General features: G+C 54.2%; 5 protein-coding genes across 5 annotated transcripts; all 5 read right to left on the reverse strand.

The window, feature by feature from the left end:
• Positions 1–2,975: 2,975 nt before the first annotated feature.
• BZA05DRAFT_465328 (uncharacterized protein) lies at positions 2,976–4,751 on the reverse strand (the record flags this gene model as incomplete). The annotated part of the gene is made up of 3 exons (XM_051487759.1): positions 2,976–3,236; positions 3,357–4,316; positions 4,377–4,751. 3 exons carry the CDS (start codon positions 4,749–4,751, stop codon positions 2,976–2,978), a joined length of 1,596 nt encoding a protein of 531 aa, XP_051342347.1.
• A 5,772-nt stretch (positions 4,752–10,523) lies between these two features.
• On the reverse strand, positions 10,524–12,386 carry BZA05DRAFT_227297 (S-adenosyl-L-methionine-dependent methyltransferase). The gene is made up of 8 exons (XM_051479777.1): positions 12,037–12,386; positions 11,925–11,977; positions 11,750–11,872; positions 11,433–11,682; positions 11,277–11,356; positions 11,021–11,219; positions 10,738–10,955; positions 10,524–10,684 (listed from the first exon to the last, which is right to left on the reverse strand). The coding sequence occupies exons 1-8, from the start codon at positions 12,070–12,072 to the stop codon at positions 10,651–10,653; spliced, it is 993 nt and encodes a 330-aa protein (XP_051342348.1). The 5' UTR covers positions 12,073–12,386; the 3' UTR covers positions 10,524–10,650.
• A 1,120-nt stretch (positions 12,387–13,506) lies between these two features.
• Positions 13,507–15,430, reverse strand: BZA05DRAFT_227082 (uncharacterized protein). Its single transcript, XM_051479774.1, has 4 exons — positions 14,121–15,430; positions 14,041–14,064; positions 13,821–13,988; positions 13,507–13,707 (listed from the first exon to the last, which is right to left on the reverse strand). The coding sequence occupies exons 1-3, from the start codon at positions 15,078–15,080 to the stop codon at positions 13,830–13,832; spliced, it is 1,143 nt and encodes a 380-aa protein (XP_051342349.1). The 5' UTR covers positions 15,081–15,430; the 3' UTR covers positions 13,507–13,707; positions 13,821–13,829.
• BZA05DRAFT_227074 (uncharacterized protein) lies at positions 15,365–16,897 on the reverse strand. The gene is made up of 5 exons (XM_051479773.1): positions 16,841–16,897; positions 16,627–16,781; positions 15,806–16,384; positions 15,688–15,757; positions 15,365–15,578 (listed from the first exon to the last, which is right to left on the reverse strand). The coding sequence occupies exons 2-3, from the start codon at positions 16,756–16,758 to the stop codon at positions 15,806–15,808; spliced, it is 711 nt and encodes a 236-aa protein (XP_051342350.1). The 5' UTR covers positions 16,759–16,781; positions 16,841–16,897; the 3' UTR covers positions 15,365–15,578; positions 15,688–15,757.
• A 1,186-nt stretch (positions 16,898–18,083) lies between these two features.
• Positions 18,084–18,960, reverse strand: BZA05DRAFT_332952 (WD40-repeat-containing domain protein; the record flags this gene model as incomplete). The annotated part of the gene is given in 3 exon segments (XM_051480667.1): positions 18,084–18,605; positions 18,617–18,730; positions 18,742–18,960. 3 exon segments carry the CDS (start codon positions 18,958–18,960, stop codon positions 18,084–18,086), a joined length of 855 nt encoding a protein of 284 aa, XP_051342351.1.
• Positions 18,961–21,864: the final 2,904 nt, after the last annotated feature.

A 21,864-nucleotide genomic window follows, 5' to 3' on the forward strand; every position in this document is an offset into this window, starting at 1 on the left:
CAAAAAAAAACCAAAATTAGGGCAACGACTAGTGGTCGACGTCACCCATACAACGCGCGAGAATTTCCTCCACAAAACCTCTTCTCCTTTCCACATCACAACCCTGGTTCCACAAATCTCCTGCTGCCTTCTTTACTCAATCTCAGAAACGTTTCCACAACTTTCCTCCTCTTCGCTGCGCGATCTTTCGAACATTCCCACGACTCTCAGTTTTGTCTTCTCTGCTCGATCTCTCCAACATTCCCACAAAACTAACCAGCTTTTCTCCAGCTCAGTCTGGTTCCTCCCCTCCAGCTGAGTCTGGTTCATTCGCTCCAGCTCAGTCTGATTCCCCCGCTCGGGCTCAAGCTACCGCAAAGGCTCTAGCAGCATTCTCGCAAACCCGTTTCATGCGATGGTGCCCTTTTGGTACGGTCACGGGCCGGCGACGATGCTGGAGGCTGAGATGGAGGAGAGGAGGATGAGGGCGGGGTACTGAACACGGGGGTGGCCTGGGAGGGGGGGCGGTTTTTTCCGGCGGTTTCTTTTCTTTTCTTTTCTTTTTCTTTTTTTCGGCTGGGTTTTCCCCTCGATTTTTTCTTGGTTTTTGTTGTTGCCTGTGTTTTGCCGGGCATTTTTTCTTGTTGGCCGGCATTTTCTTGCCGGTCATTTTTTCTTGTTGCCGGGCTTTTTGTAGTATTTCAAAAGTCCTTTTTTCCTTATTTTGTGTATGATTTTGGGGTGATTTCGCGGTGATTTTGGGTTTCGTTTTCTTCTCTTCTCTGCGGAGTGTGTAAAGTAGAATGTATGACGTAAGGATGTGGGCTCCTGGAAATGCCGGTCATCTGATCTCGAGGTCGACCGGCCGCCGGCCGCCCTAGTTACTCGACTGTGCTAAACGGTACACACATACACAGATAAGTACATACCCACTTGAAAGCTAATATTCGAAAGCGATTTGGCAGTACCGGCCTTAAAGTACCGGTAGTAAGAAACAAAAGTTAATTGCAAGTTACCGGTCCTAAACAGTATTGATTGGCAGGAAGCGGTTCCGCTGCCACCAACCACCGCGCCAGTCACGGCACCAGCTACTACTAACTACTACTAGCAGAGTGCGCTCGGTACCGGCTATGGTATCGGTGGTTAATACCGCACTGGTGACTGCCCTGGAAGATTCTGCCCGTAACTATGGGCCGTAGCTTATATCTACTGCTCGGTACATGGCCCTGCTCAGCCAAGAAGGCCAATATGTCGAGGAAGCTACTCATGGCCTCGAGGGTGGCATTATTGTCGGTGGTGGCCGCGTGGAGAGAGGCGGTAGTGGCAGTTGTGGCAATAGCCGCCGTCGTTGAGATTGTGGTTGTAGAGGGTGGGAACGTGTGAGGGTTTTCGCTGTTATTTTCGTTCTCGGTGAGACGTTACTGTCAGATTGGTGGTGTGGGAGGAACAAGGTGGTTGGAAGAAGCAAGTGAAAGAGATAGATGTGTGGGAGAAGAACCCCGATGAGGTGCTTGGATCTGAATCGCTGTTGAGAGTTGTTATTCAAGCGTGTCGCGGCGTTCGAGGCATGCGATGTCACTTGTGAACCAAGTGATGCTTAGTGGAGGGCTGCCCGACAATCACGGAGAAGCGGATAGTTGCGACAGCTTGCTTGCTGAACACTAGCTCTGGTACGTACAGAGAGACCGTGGGTGGTATTTCCAGAGAAACGGATGTGGCATATATTTCGCTGCCTCGAGCCCCCAGCCGCCAAGTCCATGGTCACTATAGCGGAGCTGGCTGCGAGCCTGCGACAACCATCTGGTACATAAGTGTCGCAGCCGGCGGCCAGCGTGACGAGCTCGAAAGGATACACAGCCATTGAGGATGCAGTTATTTCCGATACTATTTGAAAGAATAAAACAAAATAACGGCTCCCTGAGCTCTGAGCAACCTCCTCGTCATCGCCCTCTTGCTTATCTTACATATCCATCTCGTCAATTTTCTCCTTCATGGATCTTCTCCTTGTTCTTCTCGTTCTCCTCCTAGTCTTCCACCAGCTCCTTCCTCTGTTCGCCTCCCATGTTGTTCTTGTCGGCTTTCACATCCACGTCGGCGGGGGTGCCGGCGGCCGCAGCGTTGTCGTCATCTTCGATCGCGAAACTGAGGGCCAGTTCTGCGAGGAAGGCCAAGATTTCCAGATCTGGCGAGGAACACTCTCACGAGATACTTGAAACTGAATCGCTGTTGAGAGTCGTTATTGATGCTTTTTGCAGCGGCCAAGGCATAGGATATCACTCGCACGCCGAGTGTTGCTGTGTGAAGAGCTGGCCAAAAACCAGGGTGCAGTGGGTAGTTAGGACAGCTTGGATACCGTACGTTGGTTCTCGCCAAGTTAGTTGATGTAAATCTACAAAAGTAGAGGAGGCGGGGTTTCCGACCTCGCGCAGGGTTTCCCGCGATCGGGACCGCCCACGGTGGCATATGCGATATTGAAAGCCTAACGATTGGAAATTATGGTCGGATGAATATTGGGGAGTATGGAATCACAATGACACTAGGTATTACACTCAGCGAGCTGGCAACATACCCACCTCATGCACCCGGAAATACATATCAGTACAGATGCAGTTGACCTTAGGCTATCCAGGTAATAGCAACATCACGGAAGCATTACATCAGGCATGAAGCGCACACGGTTAATTCATTGTAGGATTGACTCTAGTCACCAAACAGGAATATATCCCAGATCGTGCCCCACCCCGATTCTCAACATGCAAAGGCATAGGCCATTATGCCTCTACGTGCAGAAAGGCGCATTCATAGGCATTGTTACTCTTGGGGGAGTCCTGGGTTGTATGGTCCAGTAATGCTGCAGACGACAATCAATTGATGTTCTCTCTCTTGTATTATGTACTGACACTGCTGGGCTTAATGTGGACTATCCTCGTCCCCCATAAAAATAATGAATCATCCTCGTCCCCCCCGTGAAAGTTAAGCTCCTCAATTACTACATGCTATGCATCCTCGTCCTCGCTGTCCTCGCTGTCCTCGTCGTTGGAAACTAGGTTCTGCGTCGGACCCGGCCCGACCCCCATGCTCTCGATCTCCTCCCTCAACCTCGGGGAGAAACCCTCCATTATCACGTCCGCCTGATGGACAATCCACCTGGCTCTGGCCCTCTCCAGGTCAAAATCCGCCTTCAGCTCCTGCAGCTTCCTGATCCTGCGATTATCCTCGCTTGTGAGGGTAAGCAGCGGGGATCTCGCATCCGCACGCTGAAATCAATTCGGAGAGGTACGGGTATCCGGCGCGGAGTCGAAGACTGCCGGAGCCCAGAGGAGACCTTTCGCTGGCTGGGCGTGGGCTGGCGGTGGGAGGTAGGTGCGGGAAGTCACCATCCGCGTGTACAAGGGTGTGGGCTTCGGGCGCCGAGCGGGTGCGGGTGCGGGTGACGGCGGCATCTCGGACCTCTGTCTCGTTGCATTCAGCCTCTCCTTGAAGACATCCATGCCAGGGCCGCCCTGCTGTGCCACCAGCTTCTCCTTTCGCTGGAACTTCGAATCGTCATCGTACGTAAATCGTACTCGTCGATTATCCGGCTCTACTAGAGAGCCCATGGAGTCGGAGCTGCTCCGTCGCCGTTTCCTCGACGGACTGAAATCGGCGGACGCCAAGCCCAATCTCGGTGGGAGGATAGCGGGCATTGCTTTCAATGCGACGACTCCATTGAAAGCTAGCGGCGGGAAAGGTATAACTCTCTTTCCTCTTCTGCAGTCGTCGCCGGTTTCGGTCTCCGCTGCATCCACCTGTCTCGTGCTGGGAGACACCACCTTCTTCCTCTCTAGGCCCAATCTTCCTTCCTTGTCCTTCGTTATCACCCATTCCAATTTTTCCTGGGCGCTCTTCCTTGCAGCATCCTTCCTCCTCTCGAATCGCCTCCGCCTCTGCTCCTCAACCTTCGCATTGAGCCCCTCTCGAAAAACATTGAGTCTCGTCTTATACAAATTCAAGCTCCGCCGGCGTTGAGCTCCCACTATCTCCTCGGAACGCTTCTTCTGATTCTGAACCTTCTCGTTGAGTCTGGCCCTGAAAGCATTGAGTCCCGTCTTATATGAATCCATGCTATGTCTGTGTCCAACTGTCACCAGCTCCTCCGAGCGGCACTGCCTCCGAGTTGCAATATTCTTATCGAATTTTAGCTGAAATACATCCGTGCCAGGGTTGCGTTCACGTACCAGAAGCTTCTCGGATACCCGTCTTATCGACTCTCGCACGGGCTTCACCTCCTTCGGCTGGATCTTCTCCTCCGGCTCGCTCTTCTCCTCTGTCTCCTTCGAATCTTTCGATTCCTTCGACTTTGTCGTTATATTCAGATCAGTGGCTGTGGATGGACTAAGTGGGGGTGGATCGTTTACCTTCTCGGACTTTCGCCACCCCTGCTTATCAAACCGCTCGTCGAGCCTCTCCCTGAAGGCACCGAGCCTCGTCTTGAACCAGTCCATGTCACGGTTGTTCCCTTCGCGTCCCACCATCCCCCCGGACCACCGCCGCCTCTGTGTTTCAATCGGAATGTTGAAATCCTCTTTCAATGCGCCCGTGCTAGGGCTGCATCCCCGTGCCATCAGCTTCTCCGATAGCCGTGATATCCTCTCCTTCAGCTCCTTCAAGTCGGTCGTCTCGGTCGACTTCTTCTCGGTCGACTCCTTCGTCTCGTTGGAATTGTTCTCCTCGTTAGATTCATTTGACTCCTTGGAATCCTTGGTCTGCTTCAACTCCGTCGAAACATTCATCTCGATGGCTGGGCAGGAGTGATTGGGGCAGGAGTGATTGGGGTATCATCCGTCAATCGCACCCTTCGACTACTCGGGCCTTCAGGAGATGGAGTGTTTGTGTTTGTGTCTATGTTCTTCGCGTCGGAGGTGCCGCATCTCCGTTTCTTCAACCGAAGGGTGTCAGATCCCGATCCAGATCCCATACGATATCTCGGCAAGGGAATGGCAGCGGGATTGGTCTTCGGTGGGACGACGTTGTTAGTTACTGACGCCAGTGGGGAACGCGTAGCAGCTTTGGGTTGTTTCTCGCTGGTGTTCTCGCCGTTGTCTGCACCGCGTTTACTCATCTGCACGCTGCGTGCTTTATCCATTGTTCTCGTGGTTTGCTATCAGTAACTGAAGCGTGCAGTGGTGAGAAAGATGTGTGGTGGTTTCAGAAGATGTGTGGTGGTGGAAGCAGGAGTTGGGGGGTTGTGGTGGATGTAGTGGATGGGAAGAGAGATAGTGGGAAGAGAGAAAGAGGAGAGGTGGGAGGTGAGGTGAAGCGGTGTTTATCGCTAAAGGTCACCAGCTGCTCGAGGCGGCGTTGTTTCCAAGCCTAAGGGCTATATGCCGAGTGACAAGCAGTGTTTAGTACTATCCACGTGAAGTCACATTTATTTATTTATTCATTCTTCATACGGCTTAGGGCCCTAAGGCTATAGCTGGTATGAATAGGAAAAACAACAACCAATCCTCCACACGGCCGCCGGCCGCCGTCCTCCCCATCTCCGTGCTCAGTTGTGTAAAGAAATTCGTTTGATGGTTGATAACCCTTCCGTGTTTTCGGCGTTGTTGTTTTCGTCGCTTCGTGGTTGTCGTGGTTCTGGCCGTGTGCCTCGGATCTCCACCTTGAGTTCACCCTTTCCTCCGCTCTTCTCTGCCGACAAATAAACGCTCTACCGCAGATCTTTTACTCTACTCTTGGCCTCTTCAACGTCCATCCAGGAACTCGGGATGTCCACCATCCGCTCCCGGCATCTTCTCCGCTCTCACCGATCACCACCTTCTCCTGATCACTAGTTTCACACATCGTATGTACCCGTCACCGTCACCGTCACCGTCCCTAGCACAGCACTCATCATCGACAGCATCATCACCGTCGTACCATGCACCGCCCCACGCACTATCCGCTTTGTTTTGTTTTTTGTTTAATCACTAATTTCATACGACCTATCAAGATTATGGCGGTATCGCCCCGTTCACCCCACTGTCCAACCCAGCTTTCACTGAGCGGCCCGAGGTGACTTTCCCTGCCCTCTCCGCCCCGGCCTTTCCCGAAAGTATATGAGCTCACCAATTAAAGCAGAGACAGAGCTACGAACAGGAATAGGCAACAATCGTTCCCTCTCGCCTCGCCACGTCCTTCTCCACCGTTCGCCCCGCACTCGCCCCCCCGCACCCGCACCCGCCCGCGCCCTGGAGTCTTCCCACCTCCGCCGCACGTCTCTGCAGTGGTCCGCTATTCCAAATCGCTCGACTCCTCAAATTCCGCACCGTCCTCCTCCTCCTCCTGCTCCTCGTCGAGTGGCCTTAGCTCCGCTCTCTCTTCCCAGGTCTGAGTTCTGTACCGGCACTAGCCGTTGCGGCCTGCGGCCATTGTGACCGTTATTTGGGCATCGGAGATACTGGCCAGTGAGGCTGTGTCCTGTCTGCAGTTGTTAGAATCTCGCGACTAGGCGCTTGCGGGCCGGGCCGTCTCTGGATTGGGTCACGTCTCTGGCCAGACTTCCGGCTGTGTGTACATACCGATACCTCTTGTGAGTGGGTTTTCTGTCCGCCCAAGCCTCGGCTTCCTTCAACTTCCTTTCCGTGACGCCTCGTCTCAGCAATGCCAGTGATGCACTGCAGGTGGTGGCTGACTGGAGCCATGGCGGTACTTGTGGTGAGGGCCCTCCACTCCTCTGCGAGCAGTACGGTTGTCGGCTGCCAGTTGGGACCATTCGTCCGCCTTCCCGTTCCCACGGACATATTGGTGGGCCGGGCCGGCAGCATCCATCTGATCTCAGTGCTGCTTTCAGGTTCCCTTTGGCCGCTGGCGGAGAGTGGTGATCTGCTTCCGTACCTGGAGTGTGTACTTCTAGCCGGGGCCTGATGCATTGCGCGTTATTCTCCTAATGGCGGCTTGTGCGTCGGTGTACCTAGATGGTAATCGAGGAGGCTGAAGATAGTCGATTCCAACCACAGGCTAGAGGCCGAGTGAGATCGCATGTTTAGACATGGCTACTTGTTGGAATTGGGAGAAGAACTTGACTTGATGTATTGATACGAGAAACATGAGAATGGAGAGAAAGAGGACTACGTATCGAGGGGAACGAGCTCGTGTAGACGAGGAGAAGGCCGAGCCTCAGACAGAGGATGCGACGGTACTCAGCGCCGGATACTCTTCGCCAGACTGGGCTGGTGGCTTGAAGGGTTTCAGCTGACGAGGCCGATTCAAATGAGAAGCCACAGACAATGCTAAGCAGCTACGAAGGAAATGAGGGCTGTATGCAAGGATAGTGGAAAGTAGTAAAGGACAGTGGAAAGTAGCAGTGACACCGGAACAGGTGATAAGACGCATAATATCAACACTACGTGAAGTCTAGACGCCGAGAGACGGCCCATGTCTGGCCGTATCCACGTGAAGTCACATCGCGCAACGCTCCTATAGACACCCACTGTGGGACGCAGCTGGAACGGTCGTCGTGGCAGCATTTTTTGACCCTGGGCTGCGGACCTTGCGCAGATTTTCTGTGGAGACGTTCGGACTGGCTGTCGTACCTGGGGCTGCAGGCCTGTGCAGGGGGACCTGTTTTGTTTTGCTCGCCGGTTCCGGTTTGTTTTGATCGTTTCTGTTGTTCTCAACGGCGGTACGACGATGCGGCGGGGGCCAAGGTTGGCCGCTCTGTTTTCTCGATTCCGAGGTCGGAGAGGGCCGCACTTCTCTGAAGGCCGTGTGTCGTTCATCCTCGATCATCGCTATCATCCATCATCACTATTCTTCGGGCTGTTCGTTCATCGCTTGATTTCATCGCTGCTTGCTTTGCTTTCTTCAGTCTCGGTAGTTCCTCTTTGCTTTGCTCGAGTGTGCTTCTTTTGATATTCGGTCGCTTGACTCGTTGTTACTCTCTCACCTGATCCTTTCTTCTGTGTCACGACTGGTGATGCACGTTCCTCGCCCCTGACTACGACGCCTCTCCCCAAAGTCGGCTGCTGCTCCCTCACCACCTCATCGCGCAAGCAGCTTCAACATCGTCGACGATCAGCAGTTCTACCGACGATCTTTTACTCTACTCGCCGCCTCATCGACGACCATCTATATAGGAACCCGCGATGTCCAACATCCGGCCACGCCATCGTATCCTCTCTCGCCGATCACGCGAGAGCGGTTCACCGGTTTCGCACCTCGTGTGTAGCCGTCACCGTCACCGTGCCACGCACCATCGGCATCACCGTCGGCATCACCGTCGGCATCACCGTCGGCATCACCGTCCGCATCACCGTCGGCATCACCGTCGGCATCACCGTCCGCATCACCGTCCGCATCACCGTCCGCATCATCACCACGCGCAGTGACTTTTTGTTTTGTTCATTCATTGATTGCATGCGACCTATCTAGATCATGGAAATATCTACCCGTTCACCCCCCGTTTCCCCGCCACTGTCCAACCCAGCTTTCATCAGGTGGCCCGATGTGGCTTTCCCTGCCCCCCCCCGTGGCCTTTCCCATCGATGTATGAGCGCACCAAAGAAATGACACTAAGAAAAGACAACTTCCACTTCCTCAACTCTTCCCTGCTTCACCGCAGGTCCCTAGTCGTCACCGCTTCCTGCCTCTTCCAAAAGGGATGCCATGAAGGAAGGTGGGGGGAGGAACAGCGGGCTAGAGCCCGGCTCCTCAACTTCAGCACCCCCCCTCCTCCTGTCGCCTCAGTTCCGCACCCCTTTCTTCCCGCTCCCTGAGCTCCCATTCGGAGACCTCGCTCTCTGTATCTTCTTTAGCGGTCTCAGGTATCTATCTCCCCACATCAGTGGAAGCAAGGAATTCCAGCTTGGCGCTGGTGGAGTAGTTGAATCGAGCCTTAACTTCTCCATCATTCTTCATTTCACCGTCCCCTTTGCCGGGCCACACCATCTCTCTCATCGTTGTCTAAAGAATTGACGACCAACCTTTACCTCCCCTCATTCTCTCTCATCGTCATCTACAGAATAAGTAGACGCTCAACCTCTTCCTCCTCTCCCCCCCTAGTATCCACTGCAACGCGAGCATAATATCCACGGCGAGGACATGCTTGCGAGGGCTCTTTGCCAATGCCTCCCCAGCACACGTGACGAGGAAGGGAGCGTACAAAGAGGAGAGAGCGGAGATGAAGGTTTGACCGTTTACTCAATAGATGATGATCGAGAAAGAAGAAGAAAAGTCGTGGGTGCGAGCTTAAGTCCCCCTCCTCATTCGACCGACCCCGCCATGCCCACCAACGTTGATGCTCACTAATAATCACATTACTTTGCCCCCGACCCCCCGCCGACAGCTCCTCCTTCACTTCCTCATCTCACCGACAGCTCCTCATGATTCATCTTACTGGCAGCTCCTCCTTCACTTCCTCATTTCGCTGACAGCTCCTCGTCTCGCTGACGGCTCCTCCGCTACGCCCTCCACTTCATCATCTCGCTGACAGCTCCTCGTCTCTCTGACAGCTCTCCGCTACGTCCGCAATTTCATCATCTCGCCGACAGCTCCTTCCCTCCTTCAACCAATTTCTCTATTTCCTTTACTCGCTAACAGCTCCTCCTCCTCCCCCCCCCCCCCCCCCCCCCCCCCCCCCCCACCCACAGACAGCTGCTCCACCACTTCCACAAGAGTGTGGTATCCGCGGCGAGATGGCGGTGACATCTGCGGGAAAACTGAGCTGACTCGAGTGTAGGACTGCATAGTGGGAGATGGCACCGACAGCCTACAGCGAGGCTATCATGAAAGGACAAGGCAAAGACAGAGAGGCGGGCGTGCTGTCCGTAGCGGAGAGAGTGGGGAAGACCAGGCGCTGACCGCCAGTGCAGGACAGCAACAACAATGTGGTATCCGTGGCGACGACAATGTAGTATCTGCGGTGATAAACCTCTGGTATCTGCGGCGCACAGACTGTGGGAGGACCGAGGGCTGACCGCCAGTGCACGACAGTAAGGACAGCGGGGGCATCGCGGAGGAGAGTGTGCTAACCGCGGTCGGAGAGGGCGGTACGCTGCGGTGCAACTGGAGGACTGTCTAGGAGGACAAGCCGTATAGTACCACATATGAATGTAACGCATTTGATAACACTGCAAATTACCCAAAATATCGCATTTTGCAACAAAACCATCTCAAAACCCAGTGCATTCTACGTCTTGTCGCATTCATCATTATGCTGCATTGAGTGACATCTCCGTTAATGCGACATCTTGGACCTCATTCCATTCACTAATTGAGTGACCTCATTTTAGGGTGGTGTTTCTTGCGACCCATTGACCATAAAATGCCGGTTTGCCTCATTACTTGTACCCTAGGGAATGACCAGGTCAATCCGTGAAATCACGCCGCGTGATGTTCCATGCTTGCAACCCATCCTCCTGAGGCAATCATGATAGAAGCGCTTCGAGGGTAGCTACGGAATCATAGTAGATCACACGATTGAATCCTATCCACAACATGGGCTTCATCACACGGTATTGCTGCGAGGGGCTCAACAACACCATGCGCTCGATGGATCAATCGCTACCGATATTGGATGAAGACTCGGTGAATTCGATACTTTCGCTTCGCTTCACAAAGAAAAAGATAAGCTATCTCTGGCACTGTAATATGTACTAAACCGGATCCCGCTCTCCCGCTCTCTCACTCCCACTCCCGAGTCCCCGTTCCTTATTCCTCCGGTTTCCGGCCGACAACGTGCCACCTACACCGCACATCAGTAACCGATCGGGCATCATCCGGATGGTAAACACATACATCAATTGATAAGCGTGCACCCTCTTGCTGTCGACATCCGCGTGCGCAGCCCTGCACATATTAATGACCTCTTCTGAGCTCATGCTGAGGTATCTAGTCATGGGGGCCATAGCGTAGGCCTCCAGGCCTGACGCGCTGTTCAGTGTGGCGATATACCCCGCGCGCTTCAGCTGTGGGTTCTTTGGCCAGCCGCCCCACGGCTGCTTTCCTGGGTGGGTCTGGGTTGTTTTCCCGCGTCATTGGATAGTTCGCGAAGAAACGGGACCAGTGTAAGTGGGCATACCGTGACATCGACGAATCCGGCGGATTCGACCATCGACTTTAGTAGCGCCCCCGTGGGGTTGACGATGTGCACCCCCGACGTCGCTTTGATAAACGTTACGAAGTAGGTTTGCAGCGCGGAGCCTTCGAACGTGTCATCGTCGCAGTGCAGCGCCGCCTCGGCTTCTGCTAGCTCGATGTAGCCGCCGGGCTTGGTGTGGCTAGTACGTGGTCAGCCGAGAGGCGGTGGTGGTGGGGGGAAGCAAGCGGCGACGAACCGGTACATCTGTCGCAGGTAATTCGGCCAGTCACGAATGCTCTGCGCGATGTTGCGCGAGTGGATCAAGTCGAAGTAATCCTATCCGAGTCAGTCAGTCGGTGGTCGGCGGTGGTTGGGCGATCACGGGCATGCAGTGGATGCGTATGGTACATACCTTGCTGAATGTCCAGTCCATCTCGAGATCGTCGACCTCGAATCGCACGTTTGGCACGACCCAGTTGGGTTGTATCGGACTCAGATCCACGCCGACGACTTCGGCGGACGGGTACAGCTCTCCGGCATCCAGCGCCCAGATGCCGGTTCCGGTACCGCAGTCGAGAATGTGCTGTGGCTTCTCGGCGATAGGGGCGACGTGGAGCGCACCCTTGAGCAGGAGTAGCTGGAGATGGTGGTACATATCGAGGCTGTTCACCGGAAAAAATCAGCTGTGCCACACACGGCTTCGACACACTCGAGGTAGGTACTACTAACCGGTCTTGCTCCTTCTCGTCGTTTGGCAAAAGGTACTTGCCCTCCCGAAACCGGTGATACCGTCGACCATTCTCGTAGACGTAGTCGACTATCGACGAGGTTATGCTGTCGGTGGAACCTTCCCTGCGGTACCGTCAGTCGTCGCGCATGGGCCTATGGTAGGATGTGCACGTACAGTGTAGAGGAGTAGTCCGATGTAGACAAATTCGTTTCCGAGTCGACTTCCAACTGCAATCTGTGAGCCCACCGGACGGTAAAGTACGATCGTACTGGCCACGGGAACTTACAACCGGTTCGTCGGTCATCACGGCTGATGGTTTCATGTTTCCCGCTGGTCGAACTGCAATCTGGGAGGAAAGATCCGTAGGTCGACGGCTTTCGGGGGTGATATCGACAGAGATTTATGGACTGAATCCCACCACGCGGCGGTAACATCGTATTTATAGGAGCCGTAAGCGCTTCCTGGCCCCTTCTCCCCTGCAGGACTCGGGTAGACACGCAACTGCTTCACTTAAGCCGGCTAGTATCGGGCGCAGAAGCTCGCTTGTACAGGCGCAGAGGCTCGCTTCCATATGCGCTCATGTTTGCAAACGCCACATACCGACGCGGCAGGCACGAGAGGTGTATGTATATCAACAGGTGTTCCGCCCGTGCGGCCCGTTGCCGGCCCTGAGCTAATGCAGTGGGTGCATCGTTGCAACTGCCGCCACGAACGACATCTGCAGATCCCAGGGACGCGCGGGGGAAACAGGCTCAGCGGGGTATTCAGTCTCTGGATGGTCGTGCGGTGGCCGCTCCTTAAAGGCTCATAGGTAGATTGACCAGCGAGTACGTGGCTTCCCGAACGGTTAATAACCCTGGCTAATCCCTCTTCCGCAGGCATCGCGACAACGTTTCACTCCACACAGGCATCCACTCCTGCTATCAGGTCAGATTTCGCACGTGCTGGAGCACACATAATCCATGCCGGGTTGTTGCGACGCCAAGCAGACATTACCAAGTTGGAAACCGTGAAAATACCAAGCTTCAATCGGCCGGACAGGCAGTTGGGCCACTTGTATCTGCAGGAATTAAGCTGTAGCGATCCACCGACTGGAGAAACCAGCGCTCGACACAATAACCTTCATCATCCGCGGGCAGCGTCGGTTCGGCGGATGAATTGGCATGGGCGGTGCTCACATGCGGTAACTTTCGGACCTGCGGCCACTCGCATGTGGGGGTCACCACCTGTAGGCACCTCCACCGCCGCCGCAATCTCGAGGGCGTTACTGTGCCGCGTCCCTACAGAAGTCAGGTATGGAAGATTTCGTGAATCTGTAGGGGGACTTGCGTGCGGAAGGTGTTTAAAAAACTGCTCGCTCCACATCAGGTTCCAGCTGGACGCCGAGCCGAGATTCTGGCAAACGACGAGGGCGATATATGCGGGCTCAGGCGATGTGGCCGGTGATGGCATTCGGCGATGGGAAGCGGATTCCAAAGCAAGAATGGACGAACGGTGCTGCGGTGTTGGGATTGCGTGTCCGGGCGAAGAGGAGCGGTGGACGGTGTATGATATGTACGATCGCTCAAGGATGACTGGTACGGGCTAAGGCTGATGGAGCATGTGACGAGGCTGATGGCAATCGGGCCAACCCCACGAACCAGGCTGTTTCGGTCAGCGCAACCTTGCGTTACGTCACAGAAAGCTACATGGTATGTAGTTCCCGCAGATACTACGATAGCGAGGAGTGATATCTCACCACGATTCAGATTTTACCAAGATTCAATTTGAATGAGAGCGATAGTATGTTCTCTTTGATACACCTCCATATCCACTCGTCCCGCCGGTCTTCTCATACGTTCCCCTTCTACTATGCAAACTCCAAACTCCAAAAAAATCGCCTCGTTATATCAATACCGCCATCTCACCGGCGACTCGTTGTTTCTTCCTTCTCAGACTCAACTCAGACAACTATCGACTGGTCAACCCCTATGGAAATATCAGACTCCGTTAGAAAATAGCAATCAAGTAAGATCGCATCACCGACTGCAAAAGTAAAACCGTAACCGCTCGAAGGAAGATGGAACTCACGTTACGACACTAGTATGAACGCCATGGTGTCCACATCACCATCCACGCCGGGGCCCATGTCTGCTTCCAACCTGGCATCCACGCCGGCGTCCAGACCGGTGTCCAAGCCGGCATCCAAGCCGGCATCCAATGCGAAAGTGTATTATAAACGGACGCCATCGGACTTGCCTAAACCATCGTCAGCATGCTATCTCGACATACCGTCAACGCCTGAACTGACCATCGCCTGAAAGAATGGGTTCGCCTTGAGAGCGTTAGTATACACTTTCATCGAAACGGGGAATCGGTCTCAATGCTCACCATAGCTGGCATATAATTCGCTGCGGGATGTCGCTCCGGTGACATACGATAATCCGGTTCCATGCCTCCTACTGCCCAATGCGGTCCTCCTCGTCGCTGCTGCCGCATTGGGTAATCCGGGTCGACGCCCCCCATTGCCCAATTCGGTGCGTCTTGTCGCTGCGGTGGCATTGGGTAATCCGGTTCCATGCCTCCCATCCCACAATGCGGTGCTTCTCGTCGCTGTGGTGGCATTGGTGGCATTAGGCACTCCGGTTCCATGCTCCCCACTGCCCAGTTCGGCCGTCGCTGCGGTGGCCCTTGGTAATCCGAGTCAACGCCACCCATTGGCCAATTCGGTGCCGCTCGTCGCTGCGGTGGTCTTGGGTAATCCGGGTCGACGCCATCCACGGCCCAATGCGGAGCCCCCCGTCGCTGCGGTGGCCTTTGGTATTCGTGGTCCACGCTCCCCTCTGCCGAATGATCCGGCGACCTGGGGTAATCCCGTTCCGCGGTTTTCCCAGCCCACATTTGCGTTTGCTTCTGGTGATGCGGCTGCTGCAGCTGGGGGTGCAGCTTGACGCCTCCGTCCGCAGCCTCCTGATTTTGCTGGAAGTCCGATTGCACGATCTCCATGTCGCGATCCGGTGACTGCTGGCGGTCCGGATCCACGCGCACAACCGCCCACTCCTCCGACGGCTGTTCTTCCGGCCGGTAGCTAACCATCGCCTGCTGGTCTTCCGGCCGGTAGCTAACCATCGCCTGCTGGTCTTCCGGCCGGAAGGTCACCATCGTCTGCTGATCCTCCGGCCTCAAGCTTACCAGCGACTGCTCTGATTCCTTCGTGTCCTGCGTGTCGACCAGTTCCTTGTGGGATTGCTGCTTCTCCGCCTGTCCTGGGTCTTCTTGTAGCGATGGGCACGAATAGTGATACGGCTCTCCGCAAACGCTGCAGAAATTGGGAGTGTCTGAGGACGGCATGTTGCGATACGTATTGTTGACGGGTGTCTTTGCTCGTGGCGGAGGGGACGAGGTCGAGTGCAATTCGGTGATGTTGCTTGCTCGTTCGTGTGCTTCGGTGGGCGGTGGGTGGCTATCGATACGGGTGTCGACTTCGCTGCTCGAAGGATACGTTGTCGGTGATATTTGTTGCTCAACGACAGCGGGAAGTCATCGACGGCCACCCGCCATAGTCGTAAAAGCGGAATGCGGGGACGGGGTGACGCGATTGCCTGTTGTCCGGCGGCGACACTAAGACACCCCTGCCGCAGCTCAGCAACCCCGCTGAGCCACGAAGTGCAGCTAGCGATCACTCGCCACGTGGTGGGGATGCGGGGAAGAAATCGTTAATTAGTTGGCACCAGCCCAGGCGGGAAGGAAAGCTGGCGAACTCCATTCAACCATTGGAACCAGCGTCGTCTGCTAGTAATTAGGCCAACCTGCCCAGCGCGCACTTATGCGTGACCTCCTCTCTGTTTGCTTCATCTCGATAACGACCACCAACACCACCAGTCAGTCCACACCATCCTGCTTTGCTCCTTTTCTTTTCTCGCGAATCGAGAACGGCTCCGTACTAGTATGCACTTACGAGTTGTCGTTATCGATTAATTCATGGGGTTGGTGAAATGGAATTATTATTTTTCATTTCTCGACAGGATCTAATGCAGTTAGCTGACGACTCCGCAGAAAAGGGCCCATTGAAATACCTATCTGCAGTGGCAGAACCACGTAAGTTGCCTCGACCTACGACCAGCCAACGGTGCAACATCGCATTCTCGGGCGCTGCTGATCCGGCAGCATCCAGCTCTAACAGCCCACAGAACAGTCACGATTGGATCGTGACAGCACACAGAGCATATATCATCGAGATGCCTAGCAAGTAGGTGCCTATTCCGTCGTTCGTACGGCGCTTCGATCCGCGAATGGGACATCCGATGCGGTCCAGGCCAACTCGATAACTGGTCCGGGTAGCGAAAAGGGTGAACAGGCCAACGAAGCCAAAGGACGCTGCACCCACTAGCCTCTTTTTTTCCCCACCCATCGCAATTATCGCGGGGTCGCCACCACCACCACCCAACACCATCACCGTCGACTGAACTCTCGCGAGAGAGAGATAGAGAGAGACCGCAATCTATCGGAAACACGACGCGGCCGAAATATCTCGCCGTCAGCGATTCACGGGCGCAATGCAATGTTCCGTTTTCGGGCGGCGGACCGACATGGTAGCAAACCGGCGCCGACAACGAACCCCGTGCTGGTCGAGCGCGTGCTACCGACCGGTATTTCTTGATCGACGGACGCGATTGAGTAGATTAACTGCGAGGAGCGTGAACGGTGACCTCTTGTCGCGTTTTTTTTGGGACGCGTACCCGTACGTACCTAGTGGAAAACACAAAGACGGGATGAGACAAAAAGCGTGATCAATTGAAAGTGAGGTCTATGATGATGATGAACAGAAGAAAGCAAGACGGAAAGACAGAACAGAACAGAAACAGATCCAATCTACCAGCCTGATGCTCACGCCTACCTTTATTTGTGCTCCTGCCTTGGCCCTTTCACGAACCCGTATCTCGGCTACGTCCTCAGCCTTGCCTGCCGTGACGATAATTGAGTATCCGATACGAGACGTACTCCCGGTGGAATGACGACGGAATAACATGTAAGTAAATGATGTACTACCAGCTAACAGCAAGAAAGCTCAACAACCAGCTATCGGCGTACGACCGCCTCCGAGGGCATACCGAGGTCTGGGACACTGCCAACACCACCCGCGCAAGCATACCAGTACCGGGACCTGCGGAGATTCCCACGCCGAGACCGCACCGCCCGTCGCCTCGGGGATAAGCGATTGCCGCACGGCTCAGCGGTTCAAGCTTCCGCTATCGGTTCTCTTCGGCGTAGTAGCGCATCCGGGTAGGCACGCTCGGAGGATGCGCAGGCGCAATCCTCCCCACCATGACGTCGCGGACTCGCCGTCCTGCGGGCGCTGTACAGTAGGTATCGGCAAGAATTCCATCGACGCGTTGCGAAACATGTGCTCTCCGGTACCCGTGCATGTGGTGATTCGGTGTCGGTTGCCCGCGCTCCGGCTCGCGGCGCCGGCGGGGGTTGTGGCTGCGAAAAGCAGGCTTTGGTCGTTTCGACGTTCGACGCTCGGAGCTCGGTGGAGAGAGCTTGTGTTGGTGAAGTTAGTGGGGTTGATGTCTGCGGCGGCGGCGCGATGATGTTGCTTGGCGGTAGGGTGCGGTCTGCGGGGCGGGGTAAACTATCGTAGTGGCACACGGCTCGGCACGACCCAAGCCGCAACCCTGCACCGCCCCGGGTTTCGGGTTGTTCGTTATGTAGTTTCCCAACATAGCCGACGGAGAAACCGGCCAAAAATATGCGCAATAAATAGGATATACCGCACATATAGCCAACTATGTAAATCACATCGACGTGAATACTGGCGAGAAACCATATATGGATGACCGATGCCGGTTCGTAGGGGGATACTGGGATCTTGTCTAGCATCGCCGTATATAGACCAATCTCTCTGCTTGTCACGAACATTGCATTCAGACATGAAAATAACACCAGATTACTCCCAATCGCCACTTCGCCGCCTAGCTTGCTTCCATCTGATATCGCGCCGTAGCTGACGAGAGGATCAAGCTCAGCCCCTGCCGTGGTACCGTAAGGCGGCGGTGGTCTTGTCGAACCATCTCTCCCCACAGCAACACATTCCAATATCTCCCTGCACCACCGCCGCCGCCGTATCTCTCACTCCGTTCCCACCCCCAATGCCTCGTCGAGTCCTCCGTTAAGTAACCTACATCGCGGCCTCGGTACCCATGCATGTTCTTCCCAAGCGCCGGACGGGCAACAATCCATGCGATCCGGCAACCCGAATGCACGCCATCCAACCCCATCTGTTCCGATTGCACCCCATCCCCCTAAGCCCAGTCAGATATTTTCAGTCGATTCGCTTGTAGGGAGTTCACCTCAGCATGGAATCAAATCGAGATGAAATTGAAAAAAACAAACCCGACCAGAGTTAGATGCAAGAGCAACAGTGTTGCTTTGGACAGAGAAGATTGCGGCCCGATAATCGTGCGGAAGCAAAAAAAACCTTTGCCCTCCGAAGTATATCCAATTATCACTTACGTGAAGCATCAACGGCAAGCTAGTGAAGGTTTGGTGGTTTGGGCCAACGGGATGTCTGCTCTGCGGGATTCCTGTATTTGCCGTATAGGAAAACTGGAAGGCATCCGTTGTGTCCGATAACTTTATATTTCCCACCTCAACATCCAAAAACGAAAAACGTCCGAGGAAATATTCACATTCAAGGATCTTGCTATCAGGCGGGAATGCGACTGCTCTGACCACGCTGGAATGGCCCTCAAAAGTGACACGAAATTTTCCTGTCGTTACATCCCAGAGCCGGACGATACCGCCACATGATGCCGATGCAAGAGTCTTGCCATCAGGCGAGAATGCGACTGCTCTGACCTCGCCGGAATGGCCCTCAGAGTGACACGAAATTTTCCTGTCGTTGCATCCCAGAGCCGGACGGTACTGTCACTTGATGCCGATGCAAGAGTCTTGCCATCAGGCGAGAATGCGACTGCTCTGACCTCGCCGGAATGGCCCTCAGAGTGACACGAAATTTTCCTGTCGTTGCATCCCAGAGCCGGACGGTACTGTCACTTGATGCCGATGCAAGAGTCTTGCCATCGGGCGAGAATGCGACTGCTGTGACCTCGCCGGAATGGCCCTCAAGTACCTGCAACTTCGTATCCCAATCCCTTGGCACTGCTGGTGTGCTCTTGATCCAGCGCGGGATACTCTCCCAAAATTGTTCCCTGACTCTGCTTCTCATGGGGCTCAATGGTAGAGCGGAAAAATGAACTTGAAGGGTGCAATCTCGGTGATCGATCGAAAGGTGAGTATGAATCGCACTGCGTCATGAACCATCGTACGTAAAGGATGACTGGCATCAGACTGCAACTCATTGTCAGCATGATTCTTAGTTTAAGGTGCAAACCATCGGCCTTAAATGTACAGGGTATCACGTATTGAATGTTATTGTAGACAATCGTGCGGTCGGAAAATCTTGCTGCATTCTACGCAACGGGATGTGGTTGAGGGTAAAATTGGAAACACGGAATCCGGTTCGGATTTCTTACCGTACTCAACATTGAGTCAAATTCCTTTAACATGACAACACCGTCATGAATCTTCCCCATCAGGCTGAGAGCCTCGAACCAATGGAGCAAGTGTTTGTTGAGGAAAGCATGGACTCGGTCATGCAGTGGTTCGCCGTCACATAATTTGGCGTTGGTTCGCTGAAGATGGTCAATCCAATACCGGCAAGCGTACTGAGCCTCCAGGGGCAGGCAACCCAGTACTGCACCACTATCCAATTCGATTGCAAGGCTACCCGGGAGCTTCAGTGAACAGATATCCTCCTTCAGCGATGTTGACATGAGCTTGAGACAGCTCTCGGCAAGATCTTTATGGACGTCTTCCTTTGCTATGCTGAACCGGAGGTCATTGCATCTACCGCTGTCCAGGAGATAGTCGCGGAAAGATGGGTGCAAGATTTCGATGGGGATGTCTTGGCTGTCGGAATAATCCAACACAGAACTCAGAGAATCCAATTTTCGCTCAACCTCCCCCGGTTTGGTATGTAAGAGTTGGTTGAGTGCGCTAGCAGGTAGGGCATCGAAGAGAACCACAATGGACCGGACAATCCGCCTGAACCGTTGCAACAGCCTCTCTGTTCTTTTCGGATCGCGATCTTTTACTACGGCGTTTGTAAAAGCTTCGTGTACATCAAGTCAAGTTGTATTGTTGGCGATCCGTCCTCCATGCTGCCTTCCAGTACGAACGTGAGGCGCTCCGGCGGGTGACAGTCCACGTGACCAATGAATCGGCATACTGTTGCAGCATAGATGAATAGTCCGTCTGCCTTCTGAACGAGACGGTCCCGGATCGGTTTATCAGGCCACTCCGTAGGTAGGTAGTGGTGCCGTTTGCGGATCGTGTCGAACTTGTTGTGAGAGAAATCGGTTATGTCGACATCGACTATCGAGTTGGGGATTTCATGAAGGATGAAGTCCCGATAAGATTTACCGATGGTGCCGAAACAATAGCGAATTGGGGTTTCCGGTCTGCTTGTTATAAACACGCGTAACCGCACGGGGGTCAGAGTATTTGACTGAGAAAGCAGTTGGATAATCAGTTCGGTATCGTCTTCGTCGTCGCACTCATCAAGCGCATCAATAACCAGAACCAACGACTGCAGCCCAGATGATTGAGAAAGCGGTTTCAGGATAAGATGTTTCAGTCGGTGAGTATGAGACAGAGTTTTGTCCCATCGCGGTACAGAACAGGTTCACGAACCAAAATTCACGGGAGCAAAGAAAGTTGGGTTCAGGAAATCAAAGTGATCAGAGCCGATGTAGGTACGGGAGTTATCGGTGGTGTTGTGGCTGTTTGTCGTCGTATTCCCACGCAGGGTCGTGGAGTCATGGGCAGATATTTCGTAGCTGTCGGAGGTATGACTGACGCTCCGGGTATGCGAGGGACCTCCCAAGACACCTGTCTCGATGTTGGAGTTATCTCGCTCTTCTGTTGGCTGTGTAGATCACCTTTAGCGACTATCCAGGGTTCGGGAAGGTAATGCTAACTGTGCCACTCGATCTGCTACCTTCCTGAAAGTTCTTCCGCTCATACGGTTGCCAGCGCGCGGACTCGTTCTTCCTTCTCAGTCGTCTCGGAGGATCCATCGGCCTAAGATAGGCTGGAGGTCGATAAATCAAGTCGAACTCAAACGTCAAGCGGTAGTGTATGGTTTAGAGAGTAAAGCAAAGATCGCAGAGGGTGTCGGGTACGAGCGTAAATCAGAGATCGCGGTGGGGGTCTGGGACAAGTTTTGGTGTATTGGCTGCGGGGGCGATCTGGCTGCGGGGGCGATCGTGGATATGTCCGTCAAGACGAAACGCGGTCGTGTTGGCTTCCGATTCGTTGGATTTGCGTCGCGGAAACGCATGGCAGTATCGCCCACCATCTGACCGCACTGCGCGAGCTGTTTGACTATGACCGAAGTTTACTCTTTTCCGCTAAAGTATTTGACCTCCCAGAGATCAGCACTTTTAGCTGATGATGAGAGTCAAGACCGACAAAGCTCGAGTCTTAACCCGCGCCTATTGCTTCAACTGGAGCTATAATGAGCCTGACTCCCAGGAACCCGAAAACTCGCGTCTGTAGAGGAGGCGCAACCCGAACCGACTCACGCTCCTCACTAGCCAATGCCGTGGTCTTTGAACGAATCGAACCCAGCCACCGCCCAATGAGGCACGTCGCGTCACTCCAGTCAGTACAGAAGTGCAGTCGGTGGGACGTCACCACGAGACAGCGGTGGAACATTCTCTCCTGATACGTCACCAGCAATCTCATCGCAGGAACGGAACCCGACACCATCCAACCCCACATGAATACTTCACAACGACCTTGTCGGCAGCGATGGCTACCCGCCAGCAGTGAACATTCGTCCGAGCCATAGCTATAATGTAAACAATGCGATCGTCTGATCAGGCACGAGAATAATTCGAGAACTTAGCTTAGGTGTTCCGCAAAGTTTTTTGTGCCTGAGCCGTGCGATCCTCGAAGTTCCGGCGATCTCCGGGGATACTGCGCGAGGGTTGGTTGTTCGCCTCGACGGTGAATCACGACAGGTGGGCTGGAGATAAATGCATTTTTTCGTCCGATTCGTGTCTGC

This window comes from Tricharina praecox, assembly GCF_024521635.1.
Source record: "Tricharina praecox strain CBS 144465 chromosome Unknown BZA05scaffold_5, whole genome shotgun sequence".
Taxonomy (NCBI): domain Eukaryota; kingdom Fungi; phylum Ascomycota; class Pezizomycetes; order Pezizales; family Pyronemataceae; genus Tricharina; species Tricharina praecox.